This window comes from Meleagris gallopavo, chromosome 1 (assembly GCF_905368555.1).
Source record: "Meleagris gallopavo chromosome 1, MGAL_WU_HG_1.1, whole genome shotgun sequence".
NCBI classification, from domain to species: Eukaryota; Metazoa; Chordata; class Aves; order Galliformes; family Phasianidae; genus Meleagris; species Meleagris gallopavo.
This window is the reverse complement of record NC_139404.1, coordinates 39,525,805-39,541,046: the sequence shown is the minus strand read 5'-3', so window position 1 is coordinate 39,541,046 and position 15,242 is coordinate 39,525,805. Positions and strand designations below refer to the sequence as shown.

At 41.4% G+C, this 15,242-nt stretch overlaps 1 protein-coding gene across 3 annotated transcripts in view; it reads left to right on the top strand.

Annotated features, from left to right (window-relative positions):
• The window catches only part of LIN7A (lin-7 cell polarity scaffold A), a 49,059-nt gene extending 45,292 nt beyond the window's left edge, over positions 1–3,767 (top strand). For 2 of the 3 annotated variants that reach the window (XM_085221975.1, XM_085221962.1), the window contains 2 exons: positions 129–337; positions 1,717–3,767. In XM_085221975.1, the coding sequence (XP_085078101.1) occupies positions 129–337; positions 1,717–1,759 (252 nt within the window). In that variant the 3' untranslated portion in view covers positions 1,760–3,767. Of the gene's footprint in view, positions 1–128; positions 342–1,716 lie in introns of all 3 variants that reach the window. The other variant, XM_085221972.1, reaches the window with a different exon arrangement.
• Positions 3,768–15,242: the final 11,475 nt, after the last annotated feature.

The following is a 15,242-nucleotide window of genomic DNA, read 5'->3' as shown; positions in this document are numbered from 1 at the left end:
AAACTGTAAAGCTTGAAAATTTCCTAAAACCTTGACAGCTTTTTCATGGTAGCAAGTGCAAAAAAAGAGGACAGAGTTCTGGATCAAAGCAACATTTTTGGTATTAAGTTTGTGCTCCTTGCCTCCAGAGCGTTGAAGGGGAGCATCACGAGAAGGCGGTGGAGCTCCTGAAGGCGGCCAAGGACAGCGTGAAGCTGGTGGTTCGCTACACTCCCAAGGTGCTGGAGGAGATGGAGGCTCGCTTCGAAAAGCTGAGAACAGCACGACGTCGGCAACAGCAACAATTGCTCATTCAGCAGCAGCAACAGCAGCAAAATACACAGCAAAATCACATGTCGTAGGTGAGAGTATTCATTGTCTTCCTTAAGGCCCTCGGCAGGGCAGGGCCTGGCACCAGGACCCATCCGAGCCCAGCCAGGAGGAGGCAGCAGGGGCACCGAGGCAGCACCAGCCCAGTCCAAGACCAGGCCCGGCTGGGGGCCTACGGGAGGGCCCAGCTGAGTGGGGCCCGAGGCTGGGCAGGGCAGTGCTTTGGGGAGCTGAAGCTGGCACAGTGGCCTGCCTGGGGTGGGGGCTGATGGCCCCGGGGGTGACATCAGGTCCTGCACCTGGAGCAGGTTGGGGAACCACTGGGGACTGGGAGAGAGCCCTGGCAAGCACTTGCTGCATTGAGGACTAGGAGAGCTTATCCTTTGGTATGTTTCCGTGTGATCTGCCCCAGTTAAAATGTATTTTGGAAATAGGTGAATGAAAGGCCTGAACAAATTCTGGAGCCAATTTCCAATAACCCCAAGATTGATTGTGCAGCACTGGCATATATGCAAGCAGGACTCCATAAGAAATATGCATTGCCTGGAAACAGCGGTGATAAGCATATACTACCAGATTTAGATAGTTTGAGATATTTTCAACCATACCTTTAGTACTGTGCAACAGAGCATTAACATTTGCTGCTCATATGTGAAGAAAAGTTTTTCTTGTACCTCTCCTGCTACAGGAACCCCACACTCCAGTCTGTGGTTCCTGTGCAGGGAGGCCACAGGTCTTACTGCTCCTGTCCAGTTTGGTAGGAAGTACTCATGACTGATATTCAGTATTACAACAGTTTCCAAGAGGCTTGTGTGTTTTCCAGTGCTGTCAGAATAGGTGATGTGTGAGGTACAGAGATATCAAAGCCCAGATTTTCCTTAGTTGTATGTTTTCTGAAATCAGTGGCAGCTTGTGTCTTGAGTACATATATAATAAATACACTGTTTTCTCAAATGAAATCAAATTGGAAGCATGTGGTAAAGTAAGAGCTTAAATCCTGATCCTCTACATTTTATACCAGCAGTACCCAAAATGCAACATTTGTACCAATAATATTCTACAGCTGATTCATAAAGTCCCCTAGTGATAATAAACTGAAGCTCCAAGTGATGGTGTCGTTGTTACTCGTTGACACTGACCTCTGCTGATACTTAGGGGAAGAAAAAGCCCTGGTAGGCCATCAAACTTCCAGTTTTGTTGATGCCGGCAACACTGAAGTCTGTGAAGATTCCTTTTTTTTTAAAAAAAAGGCATTTCAAATTATTTTTTTTTTAGCAAGTAAGATATTTTTACTCATTTTACATTTTATCTAAACTGAAAGGGAAAGAAAGGCAGGCAGAGACAGCCAGCAATTAAATTCCTCAATTCTTTGTTCTTGCTCTGAGAAATGTGTTTCTTTAATTCTAGGTTATTCTCAAGAAAAAAAAAGCCTCGATCAAGAGTGCAGTAATCAAGCAACCAGAGCTGTACTTCAGTATTCCATTAAAAGGAAGCAACTACAGAAACACGAAACAGAATTCATCTGGAAAATGTTCAGTACAAGAATAATGTAGTTAAGACAGCCATATAGAGGGTACTTATCATGATTAGACTTTTCAGGACATGGCAGTCACAGATACATAGTAGTTCTGTGACTCCATTCCTAATGAGAACAGCATGGTAAATAAATGTTAAGAGACAGAGAAGTCCAGGGCTTCCAAATAATTGTTTGATCTAATCTTGCACTCCTTACTCTCACAATGTGGCTGGTTGGCTTTCTCTAGTCAGTGAAAGTTTTGGCTTAAGGAGATCAAGATTGGCTGTTTTGGGGGACAGTCTTTCTTTACAGTTATCTCCAGAAACAAACAACTGCATCAGTTCAGAATTTTGCCACAGACATCAAACTCATACATCGCGCTTCATAGCCACTTTGTACTATATATTTTAGAGCTGTTTTAACCTAACTTCCTGTTTATAATTTTCAATTTTCCCTCTGAAAATAGCAATTTACTATATTTATAAAGTATTCCATTTGTAGAAGCAATTGGCTTTTTACTCTTGGTGTTTCCATATATTTTATTATGCATCAACAGAGTGAGAAAGTTTTAGGTCAATTTTAATTTTATTAGTGGTAAAGTTAGGGAATCCTAGAACTGTATTTTTAAATGTAGGCATTGCTTGTATCTATTATAGCTACTATTCAGAAATCTATAACTGGATATATTATATATTTATTCCATAAAATATATATTGTCTGAATGTACCTGTTAGAGAAGTAGGGTCTTTGCTTAGCATGTATTGCAAATGTAGTAAGCTAATGTTAGCAAAAGACCAAGCTTTGTTTGGCAGATATTCCTGTGATAGCCTAATCTCAGCATTTTTGTATTATTTAATTTATTTTCCAGTCTAACGTTAATATATTTTAGAGAGGAGGAAGTGTAAGTCATTTCTTTTAAGACCCTCACATTATCATTTAAATCAATTTGAAGTTAAGAGTTCTGACTTTTTTTTTTTTTAATCAAACCAAATTGGAATGTACAAACAAAGTACATAATTAATTTTACATTAAGTTTACATGTGTGCTTTTCCAAAGAAAATAAAGTTGGAAGGCTATAAACGTCATCCACTTTCAAGAAATAAAGCAAATAGAATCCCCTTATCCTAATAAATAATCATGTAAAGCATGCCTTCTGTGCTACATTAGAAAAAGCTTGGCGGGGGGAAAAGAGCTTAGGGGAGAGTCCTGCAGTCCTTGCATATTGAAGACTCAGCTGATGTCAGTGAACTTTAGCAATGTGAGGAATGTAGAAGTTGTGTGAGCTGTGTTCTGATTGTGAACTTGGAAAAAAGTCAGCCAGTACCAATTAATATTTTGAAGGATCTATTCTCAGAGGCAAAACAAACCAGGGAAAATTGTTGGTAATGTACGTATGTTAAAAACCAGATGCAGGCTGGCCAGCAGTCTTGTCAGTGTTTGATTAGTGTAAGTAGCTAGTGAAACAGTATTACTGTATTTTTAAAACCAAACATTGTGAATATATCCAGAAAAAGCTCATTTTATACAGAGAAGTAACTCTATCCAGTGGTCGTTGGTGACAATGTCAATTAAGACAGTGGAGCTTGAGCACCACCAGAATTCAAGCTGAAATGTATTGTATTGTGCTCTGCACGGTATCTTTTTATACTTAATAAAATTGTATGTACCTATTTTAAATCTGTATTCTCAAACAGACACTGCTATTAATATTAACATTATAAATTGTTACTATGACTGCATATAACTGTTCTGTATCTCATCAGTATGATTTGAGTTACACTGATAACTGTTTTCAGAGACCAAGTGTTATTCAGATTTAGTCAGCCCACTGTACTGCATTTTTCCAAACTTCCTCTCCACCTCCTCCCCTCCTCTTCCTCAAACAATCTAGATTTGATGGAGTGGAATGTGCTGATTAATAAATTTCCATAATGGAATGTCATTCATATAGAGAAGCATATCAAATTCATTTTCATATATTATTATTCAATAAATTATTTATGCACACTAACATTAACACTCCAGTCTTTGCCAACATTTAAAAAGAAGGTGAAGTAAAAATACAAGTAAAATGCAACTGGTAATAAATTTGAAATGGAAGCAGGGAGAAGTGTCTCCTTTAAGGTCATTTTCCATGCCCCCTACAGATCGATAAAACATACAGCCACTTCATCACAGAGCAATCTGTGTCTCTAAACCTGTCATCCACATTTAGTTACAGACAGTCTTTTCATTTGTAGTTTTAATACCCCTGGTCCCGATGTAGTAAAGCACTTCCACACATGGACTGCTGAATTTGGACCTGAAGAAGCGCATGGAGGAGATCACGTAACACATGCAGGTCTGCAGGTACTTGTGCATCGTATTTGATCTGACTGGTCTCCTGGCATTTGCTGTTTCACTGCACAGAATTGACCTTCAGTCAACGTAGTGAGTTTTTTTGCTCACATTTACCCTTGGGGTTCCCTCATGTGTTTCCCCGCACTGGCAGCAAATCGAAGGAGGAGATCCAAGAAGTATTGTCTCTCTGTCTCCTTATTACAGTAACCAAAAGGGTGTCACGTGATTTTTACAAGCTCTTGCATTATGTTCACCAATGCCAAAGATCCAGATGTAAGAACAGTACTTGATGGGTCTGCTGTTGTAGCTCTAGTTTTTCTATGGCACTTTACAGGGGATTTAAGGATTTTATATCCCTCGATAAAGGGGAAAGCTCACCAGGTTGCATTTTCCTCTTCTCCTACAGTTATAAAGCACAGATGAAAGGTCAATGAATGCACATGAGTGGAAGCAGTGACAAAAACACCTGCAGTTCCTTGGTGAATAATGCTGCAGAACTCTTAGTCCTATACATTGTACCTTTTGTAGATGTTTATCTCAGCCAGGCTTCCAATCTGACCTTTAGGCACTCCTCTAGGAGGCTCGAAAATACACGCTACATTTGCTGAATAAGAAACTGTTTTATCAGCCACTAATTTTAGGGGTTTGGGAGTTCTGTATGCCATCTATAAGTGCCGTACAAGAGGAAGGATGGTTTTGCCTGTATTTGAAATAGCACAGGATTTTAAACATAAATTCAGAATTAAAAAATAGTTATTATGTGTATACAAGATGTATTTCATGACAAGATGAGAGACTGTTTCAGAAAGTAGCAATTTTGTTAAAAAGCATGAGATTTAAGAAAACAAAACTCACGTTTCAAAACCAGAATGAATTCTGGGACAGTTTTCAAGAATGTGCTGCATGCTAAATTATGTCTTGTGAGAAATAGAATCCATTGTACTTACCCATGAGAAGATCAAGATGAATTAGGGATGTGTTCAAACAGCCATGCCAGCAGACGCAAGCTCACTCGGCTTCTCCATGATGCAAATGCAATCTTGTGCTCTGAAGCAGCAAAAAGATTTAGATACATGCTTGATGGATTCATTGCCTCTACCTTCAGCTGTCTGAAAGCAAGTTGCAGAGCTTAAAGTGACTGTTTCCATGGTCAGTGGCGAGTTAGAGGCATCCTTAGAATGTGATTCATTCCACCTGTCTGACATCTATCCAACATGGGATAAGGTGTCCATAAGCAGAACCACTAGCTGAGCAGAGAACCTAAATGCCCAGTATGGAGGAAGCAGTGTCTTTTGTTCTCTTTGCTACTTTCTCATGCACAGCTTCAAATAAATAGATAATCAAAACAGCAAGCAGCCAGATATGTAAATAAATAAATAAGCCACCAGTGTTTGAATTCCCCAATCTGAGATCACTACCCACGTAGCTCAGATGGTGAATAGGCCTCACATTTCTTCGTAAGGTGGTTCCTGTTGCTACAGTTGTCTGTTCTGAAACACTCAGAAATGTTTCATCTAATTCCCAACATAACAATATACAGTAATTCTAAGAGAAATTTAAGAGCTCAGGGCAGGTTTTCCTTAGCAAATTCTGTGTTATATGCAGCAGACTACAAGCTTCAGTTCATGAATGTTAAATAGCAGAAGTCTGTGCTGCCAGCAGGAACACGGGGCTAGTCATGTGCATCTTATCTACAGCCCAAAAGATGAACAGTTGCTTTTGATTTTTGATTATAGAAGTGCACAAAATTCAAAGCCATCAAGCTTCTAATGTGGGAATTTCTGATAATAAGAGTTATGGCAATACTTTACCAGTTCTGATATTTAGAAACCTGCAGCTCTCCAAGGTTAATTGAAAAGATGAGAAAAGCGGAACATGTCTATAAGGAGTAGCCAAAATCCAACAGAAAAAAATAATTCCCACGGGAATTTAATCTCTCGTCTGCTTTAAGTTTATTTTCTTGAAGGTACTTTCATTGTTATGAACTCATCTGACCAGAAGGGAATCATATGGTCCACCAAGTGCACTTACTTTTAACAAACCCTTGAAGAACTGAGGGGGTAGAGGAGTACCTCTTCTCTTCCTTCATCCATCCTTTCCCTGAGGTTTGCATCAGGCTGGGTTCTGTCTGCAAGAAGGTAACACTCAAATATATCCTAATGATGCAGAATTTCTTCATTAGTCAGTTCACAAGGTCACAGAATGGCTGAGGTTGGCAGTGTCCTCTGGGTACATCTGGCTCCAACCTCTGTCCAAGCACAGACACCAGAGCAGGGCGCCCAGGACTGTGTCCATGTGGCTATTGAAGATCAAGATCATAGAAGGTTTCCAAAAAGGAGACCACAGCCTCTCTGGGCAGCCTAGATGCTCCATCACTCTCACAGCACAGAAACACTGCCTGGTGTTCAGACGGATCCTCCTGTGTTTCACTTTGTGCCCACTGCCATTTGTCCTGGCACCACTGGAAAAACTCTGGCTCCATCCTCTCTGCATCTTCAGGTACGTCTATACATTGAAGAGACCCCCTCCTCTTCTCCAGACGGAACAGTCTCTATTTGCATAGATAGGAAAGTCCCAGCTCTCTCAGCCTTTCCTAACAGGAGTGATGCTCTAATCCCCTCCTTATCTCTGTGGCCCATCACTGGACTCTTTCCACTACAGATGTGTCCCTGTTGTACTGAGAGCCCCAGAACTAGACACAGTTCTCCAAGTGCAGCCTCACTAGTGCTGAGTAGCAGAGAAAGATCACTTCTCCTTAGAATTAGCTTTTCAGGGAATCATAGAAAGGCCTGGGTTGCAAAGGACCACAATGATTGTCTAGTTCCAACCCCCCTGCTATGTGCAGGGTCGCCAACCACCAGACCAGGCTGCCCAGAGCCACATCCAGCCTACTTTAATGCTTCCTGGGATGGGGCATCCACAACCTCCTTGGGCAACCTGTTCCAGTGTGTCACCACTCTCTGTGTGAAAAACTTCCTCCTAATATCTAACCTAAATCTCCCCATCTCAGTTTAAAACCATTCCCCCTTGTCCTATCACTATCCACCCTCGTAAAAAGCCATTCCCCATCCTGTTTATATGCTCCCTTCAAGCATTGGACGGCCACAATGGGGTCTCCCTGGAACCTTCTCCAAACAAAACATGTCCAGTTCCCTCAACCTTTCCTCATAGGAGAGGTGCTCCAGCCCTCTGATCATCTTAGTGGCCCTCCTCTGGACAGTTTTAAACTCATCCAGCAGATAACTTTATCCCAGGAGTCACTTTTCAAACATTTCTATTGCAGAAATGCAGTGAAAGAAATGCAGAGGATAAACAAAATACTTTTGAAGTACTGAGAGTAGCCAATGCAATGTTACTGAAATGGGAGCATATTAATGACTTTAAACACACGCATGATATCTCCAGGAACGTTTGTTTGTTTCGTTTTGTCTAAATACGTAACTTTTCTGTGTTGAGAGGACTAGGTTTGGGTAAGAATAAAGTCTTGCTAAAAAGAGAAACCTTGTGGGAAGAGTACGGTGTCCTCAGCCAGCTGCAGCATTTGGGTTTATCCAGCTCCCTTCCTGCAGGGCTCTTGCTGCAGCTGCACCACATCCCCTGTCTGCTCTGCTGTGGCCACCAGACTCAGCTGTCTTGGTCTCAGACGTGTTGTTTCCTATGTATTTATGGCAAGTCCAGAGTCTTGTACAAACATACCCAGCTAGCCTCACCTGTGTGCCACTGCTCCCGGAGCTGCAGACTGGTTTCCCGCAGCTCGGAGCGAGATGAACGCTCCCGTGGAGCCGCCTGGTGCCCGCCCGTGCTCACAGCATCCTGGCATTATAAATGGAGATGCACACAGATGCGTGCAACGTTCATTTCAAAATATTTCTCCACGTTTCACTGTGACTGGGCAGTTCAAAAAGGTCCTTTAACAAAGCACCACGTGAGCAAATACTCCGTGCCTTCAGAAGAGTGTACAGTAATAAGGTGACGGCAATAGAGCAGTATTCATACCTGGTTAAGAAATCTATGGTTAGTGTTAGGTACTGCTCAGTCCGATGGGAGGACTGCACTGCACACCTGCTGCTCCTCAAGGTCTCGATGTGCTGATGAATACAAAGCATCACACACCCCCTAGCTCTGGAGGTATTTTGTTGCTCTGTTTCTGGGCAAACAATACATTCTTCCTCTTCTCCACACTTTACACCAACTTTTACCAAGGTTTTGATGTTCAGCTTATGTATTTAACTATTTGAAAGCGCTGTCTTTTTAAAGCAGGATAAACAATCTAGGAGCCAGAATTCGGTTCATCACATCGTGGTTCATCTTCTCAGGCAGCTGCCTCCCTGGAAGACCTGGGAGAAAACAGCGTCAGTGGAAGCACCAGCTTGCCAAATGGAAGCTTGAGATGATTGGCAGCAGTGTTGGAAAGTAAACACACACACACACACACACCAACAAATAAGACACCCCCAAAGGAAAGCAGAGCCAGGATAAATCAGTCCTGCATTCTGCAGGCTCCAGTGGAGAAGTCACCAACAACCTTCACATCTGATCCATGAAATGTAAGGAGCAAAGGCTGCTCCTTTGAGCCAGGGGTCACATCTTCTGTTCAGTGTTTATGTGGTGTGTCTGGGAGTTAACAGAAGACCAAGTTCTTCAGTTCTGCTAGAAAACCACGCACTTTGATAATACTTACAGTCCTGGACAAAGAGGGGTAAAATGAGATCTTATCCTGGAACAAGGATTTCACCTTCACCTTTCAACTTCTTCACTGAAAAAAAATACTGCAGTTTCTTGTTCTCCTTGTAGGAATGTCCTGTTGCCAACTTGCCACTGAAGAAAACATATCGGGTTATCATCTTCCCTACTTCCCTGCCTTCCTGTGCCACTCATGAGCTTTTATCATGTCTTTATCTTTCATCTAGATCCTTTAATATAGAACTGCATCTTCCTTCAGTCATCTTCTTCTGATGTTAAGTAAATTAAACAGAAGTCCTTGGTTACTCTGCAAGCTACATTGCTTGTGGCAGAGAAGCCAATCAGGAATCCCTGATCACATTTTTTGCCTTTCCTTCAGTCTTTCCCATTTTGCTACATAAAGTTTTAGATGGAGTACTAGTGATGTCTGTAAAGTCTGAGGGCACACTGGAATTTTTATAATAGCATAATGATATTTTCTGGCTGTTCGTTATCTCTTACTTTATAATACCTAAAATCTAATTTGCTTTTCTAACTACTCCAAGTATTGAGCTGAACTTTTTGCAAAACCATTTATTATAATTCTCAGATCTCTTCCCTGAGCGGTAATCAGTAAGACAACTCTCAATTTTATGTGTAAAGTTAGGGATGTTTTTTTCCCATGTGCCTCATTTTCCATTAATCAAAACTGACTTTCATCTGCCATTTTAAAACTCACCCACTGAGTATCATGATATCTTTCTAAAGTTCTTATAGCCAGTCCTTATTTTTATTACCCTGATTTATTGACATCAATAAACATTGTTTTCTAGCTGGTCACGGCTTTTTCCAGATCACTTATGAATATGTTATGTGGTGTAGATTCCTGCAGAACTTCACTAATGAAACTTCCAGAAACACTGAGACATGGCCAAAGATCTGAACACCCCAGGAGATGCACAAGACACTGAACATACCCTGCTTTTGTGTGGAGCAGATGATACCTCCCAACTTGGTTACTCTTATCTTGCTCTGCTTCAAGTGAAAGGCTGGACTTCAGTCTCCAGAGTCAGAATCACAGAATGATTTGGGTTAGAATGAACCTTAAAGACCATCCAGTTTCAACCCCCTCTACTGTGGGCAGGACACCTCCCACAAGACCAGTTTATCCAAACCCCCATCCGACCTGGCTTTGAACACTTCCAGTAATGGAGCTTCTCTGGGCAACCTGTTCCATGGCCTTACCACCTATGTAGTGAAAAATCTATTCTTAAAATCTTGTCTGAATCTCCCCTCATTTAGTTTAAATCCATTAATCCTTGTCCTATCACTACACTGCCTGATACAGATTCCCTTCCCATTTTTCCTCTGGGCCCCTTCAAGTACTGAAAGCCTACCCTTGGAGCCTTCTTTTCTCCAGGTTGAACAAGCCCTGGAGCTCCCTCAGCCTGTCTTCACAAGAGAGGTGCTTTGGTCCTCTGATCATCCTTGTGTTCCTCATTCCAACATCTCCACATCTTTCTTGTGCTGGGGGACCCAGGCCTGGACACAGAACTTCAGGTAGAGCCCTATGAGAGCAGAGCAGAGGACAATCACCTCCCTCAACCACACTGCTTGTGATGCAGCCCAGGATTCAGCTGGTTTTCTGGCTGTAGGTACACACTGCTGGCTCATAATTCAGTGTTTTTTACCCCAATAACCCTGAATCCTTCTCTTCAAGACTTATTCCTAAATAAGGTACCTATTCCTTAATGTCAAATTACTTCTGTGTCTTCCTCTTTCTGTTTTGGAAGCAGCTGGGAAAACACATCCTTTGCTCTATTACCAGGCAGAGGTCTTTCCCATTCCTGCCACTCATTGCACCTGCTCCTCCTTTAGAAGGCTGCTGGCCTGCTACTGACCTTGTGGTTTCCTCAGCAATATGGAAAGGAAGATTGGTTAAACAAAGGTATACTGTGTAGTAAACAAAACAACTCCCTGTATTTTACATATGCTTCGCCTTCTGTAATGGGTATTTTCCTCTGTTTGGTATCTGCAAAGAGACAACAACAACAAAAACACAACAAGCAGAGCTTACTCTTACTAACAGACTGAAACCGGAGACATATGGCCAAAAGAAATAAGAAATTCTTTCATTAAAACTTGAGCAAAACAAACATTTATATTGCCAAAAATATTCGATTTATTTTCATCACTTGCCTAGTGCCTTCAGCGACTGCTTGGAAAAGAACTGGTAGGAATGTTGAAAACCAGCAGCCACCAGGAGCACAGTGTGTGATCTCACACACACCAGAACCAATGTGTCACTGTGCCTGGTGGCTCTTGGGGCTGCATCTCTTAGTTCCTTGTAGTCTGTGTCCCTGTGCACACCTCTTGCACCAGGAGGTCTAGAGCCACCAAAGCAGCTCTGCTCCAAAGGTGTTCTACTTAATGTGCCGCTTATATACTTCCCAGCTGCACATACACATGTGCTCCCTGTACTGTTACAATGCCAGCCTACTCCTTTCCATCCTGTGTACTCACCCTGAGGCCAACCACAACAGGCAGCGCCCTGCCTGCTTTCCAGAGGATCTGCATACCTTATTGTTAAGCTGAAAAGTTGGTGACCCATCTATGAAAATAAGCACGTGAACAGGATTAGCACCTAGAGACTCATTTGCTCACAAAATGGTAGCTCAGTGTTGTGTTTTGCAGTTACATCCCAAAATCCTCCGAAGGCCTTGATTTCTGAAATCCTCTACATGGGCGGTTGAAGCACCACCCACCTCTTGCTAAAAGCACTCCATAAATCGACTTTGTACAAAAGACATTAGCCATAATAGGGCAGGATAAATTAATTTATGAATATTCATAGCAGATGGCACATAGTATCATAAATTATTGTGCAAAGTTTGCCAGCATGAAACTAGATACAATAGCAAATTATCCCTCGTGTACAGATTTTAAGACACTCTAAAAAAAGGTGAGAAAATGACACTTACTTATGTAACCAGCATATGACTAACTCTGCTTTTTAGCACTTTTGAAGTGCTGTTATTTATTAGGTACTGATTATCTCTTAAAGGCATCATCACAGAACAAAACTTTATTGCGTTGTACAGTACTAGAAGAAAACTAGAAGAAACGACTGCCATCTATAGCCCAAAATGCACAACTACACACCTGGATTTATAATGCATGCCCTCAGCTTCAACAGTACATGCCATCATGAGCCGATCAAGGATAGAAATATCTTACTGAATTTAGGTCTTACTGAAAGATTTTCTAAGGCATTCATCTGTCCATAAGGAGAGGTAAGATCCAAGGATTAGATCCCAAGAGTGTTATGGCAGCTAAAAAAATTCTTCTCATCTGAGGCCAAAAATTGCATCTTTCAGAATAATCATTAAGATGTTGATAACCCCAAGGGTACTAGCATTTACCAGCATCTCCATTTCCACAAGGACATTTATGGAAGCCTGCTCTATCTGACAGTATAATTTCTCAGTCTTGTTTCACCCTTCCTAGTGACCTTGACTCCTGACTGCAGAAGCTGCCCCATCACAACCCCATTGCCACGTCTCCAAGAGAAGCAAATGGCCACTTCAGCCCCGTGTTCATATCCACCACGTACAGTCCTTTTACCCTTTGGGTGACAAGTGTCACCTGCAAGGTTTGGTATGACTTACCCTGTATAAAGCAGCACAGGAGATCTTCCTACTCAGACACTGCTATTGTGGACAGCTGCTTTATTTCTTACAAAGATGGCTTCTGAATAGCCTGGCATGAAAGCAGTGAATATCAAATGGAGGGAAAAAAATAATTTATGGAACTTCGAGTGCAAAGTCAGGAGAACTTGCTTCATATTTACCAATGCAATGAATCAAATTGCATACATGAATTCTTAAATTGTTCAATTATAATTCAGTGGACTGCAGCAACTCAAGTAGTCAGACAATCTGGAGATGGGATTGGACAGCATATGTCTTTTAATTTGCCATTTAAAAACAAAATATTCTTTGCTTTTCTTTAGTTCCCTGAAAAGATTAACAGATTTCCTGAATGCAGTTAAAAAAAAAAAAAAAAAAGCATTCTAAGCAGATAATTGTTTGCCTGTTTTACTTTGTTGTTTCAAATATTCTTATCATTTGGGGTGTTGATTTTTACTGTCAACTTACTTGTAGATGCTGACATTTTCTAGCAAGAATGGAGCCATGTAACAGGCTTGGTTCTGCCCTTCTTTACTCTAGCTTAATTCCTAATGCTTGCAGAACAAAGTCCTGGAAAATGTGAGAATGATGTTAAAGAACATTTCTATCCAATGAAGTCCAAAATTTCAAAACAGAACTGTGGAGAGATCTGGTGTATCAGCATTATTTCTAAGAGGACTAAGCACAACAGAAAGAAGGATTTACTTTAAACATGCGAGGACAGCATCCACATTCATTAGACCATTTCCCCAGTGACTCACATAGAAAATTGTTTTGGGTGTTTTGCTGCCACTCTGCATCACAACAGTCTCTGATGAGTATGAACAGCAGTCTGGCTCTTTGTCAGGCATTAGTAATAGAGGGTGGTTTTATTAGAGCTGTGTACACTTTTCAAACAATTCATCCCTCAGGGAAAGAGATAAGCAGGTAGAATCAGGGTAAGCCATTAGAAGCATCCTGTGTACTGCAAGTAAGACCTTGCTGATTTAGTATCCTTAAGCATGCTAGGAATCTACTGTGGGTGAGTGCCATCACTTTGAGTCACTTCATCGTTTCATCAGAGGATTTTAAAGGATACAGGCCAAAATGTGGTGACTTCTGGAATCAGGCACATGGGGAATCATGCCAAATTATAAACTCTGTGGTGCAAAGAGAGGACAAAACCTCTGCCTGGGCATTGCTGCTCCCTTAAGCCTTACCCTGTGAGCAGCTGCCCATGCACGTATTCAAAGCAACTCAAACACTGTAAGAAGACTAAGGCATGCTGTGCTCTGCTGCAAGACCACATAGCACAGCCCAGTCCTTATAGCAAGCCCCAGCTGCGCTGCAGCCTGCAGTTGAGCTCTCCCAGCAATATAACAGACAAATTTCTAGCATGTGTGTCTGAGCTAAATGCTGATGCCATTTTACCCTCACTTCATCAGTCTGCTTCTCAGATTGCCACCATTCGATTCAACAACAGACAGTAGAAATATCTGTAGGTGACACACATTTCTTCAACTTACAGTCGGTGATCTAAGTTGCTGCAAAAGATACTAAGTGTAATAAGCAAATACGTTCTTCTTGGGCATGATTGAATTCAAATATACTACTGCATTCAAATGTACTTTAAAAAGCATATGGTCACCATTAGAAAGAAACCTTCTCTAATACTTGTTTCAGTAAGCTCACTTAAGTGTTTTTTGCTGCAATCATCCCAGAGCTCCAGCTTGCCCCAGGAGAATCAAGTTGCAAGGAGACCTCCTTTGGAAAACAAGAACATAGTCACTGGTGGTGGTGGTGGTTCGGGATCTCCTTGTCCCAGCTGCTCTCATTCTCTGCCCTCCTAATCAAAGCACTCTCTCCAGTACAAGCAGGAAAGGGCCCTGATTCATCCTCTTCACCATGAGTGAGTGCTGTAAATGGTAACCTGTGTCACAGAAGGGAAGCAACTTTACAAACACTCCTACTCTTTAAATGAAGTATTAATTCGTGCTTAGACCACAAAATGAAGGGTTCAAACAGATGAAAGAAATACAAATCTTAACTAGGGAAAGACACTGTCAGATGACATTTAAGCTAAGACATGATCTCCATCACATTTTTGGATTTAGGCAGAGCCCTGATTTGCATAACATATTCCCATACACTGCACTGGGAACCCAGGTGCCTCACTGTGCACAGTGCATTTCCCTTATGACAGCACTCTATGAAGTTAACTCACTTTGCACCAGAGATCACTAAATCCCCATTGTGAATCTAGAGTTTCATTCTCAAATATATTTAAAGACATAATCCCACTGGAGAGTTTGAGCCTTCGCCTGCTTTAAGACATTGAAAATTGCTAACTCCTATAGATTTCAAGACTTTAAATTTTTTTTTTTCCAAAGTTACATATTTAAAACTGCATTGCGACATTTTAAAAAGTAGGATTTTTCAAATAACCTTATATTCTTCAGAAAATTCATCCCTTAAACTTCAGAACCCTTAAACAAATTAGACCTTGTCCTATACTTCCTATTTTTTTAATTCAGACTGGAAGGATGTTTGCCATGATTAGAGTTGCTTTTGGGCCCAAAATAGATTTACCATTTCCAAACACTCACCAGTGACAGCTGAGTGGCATAATAGTGCTTTATCCCAGGTTAGTGACAAAATAAATTGCTTTTCTAGTGCACATATGCAATTTTATAAAAAGAATGATCTCACTGGGAAAAGAATTCTTCAGCTTTGAATTCCCACACCCA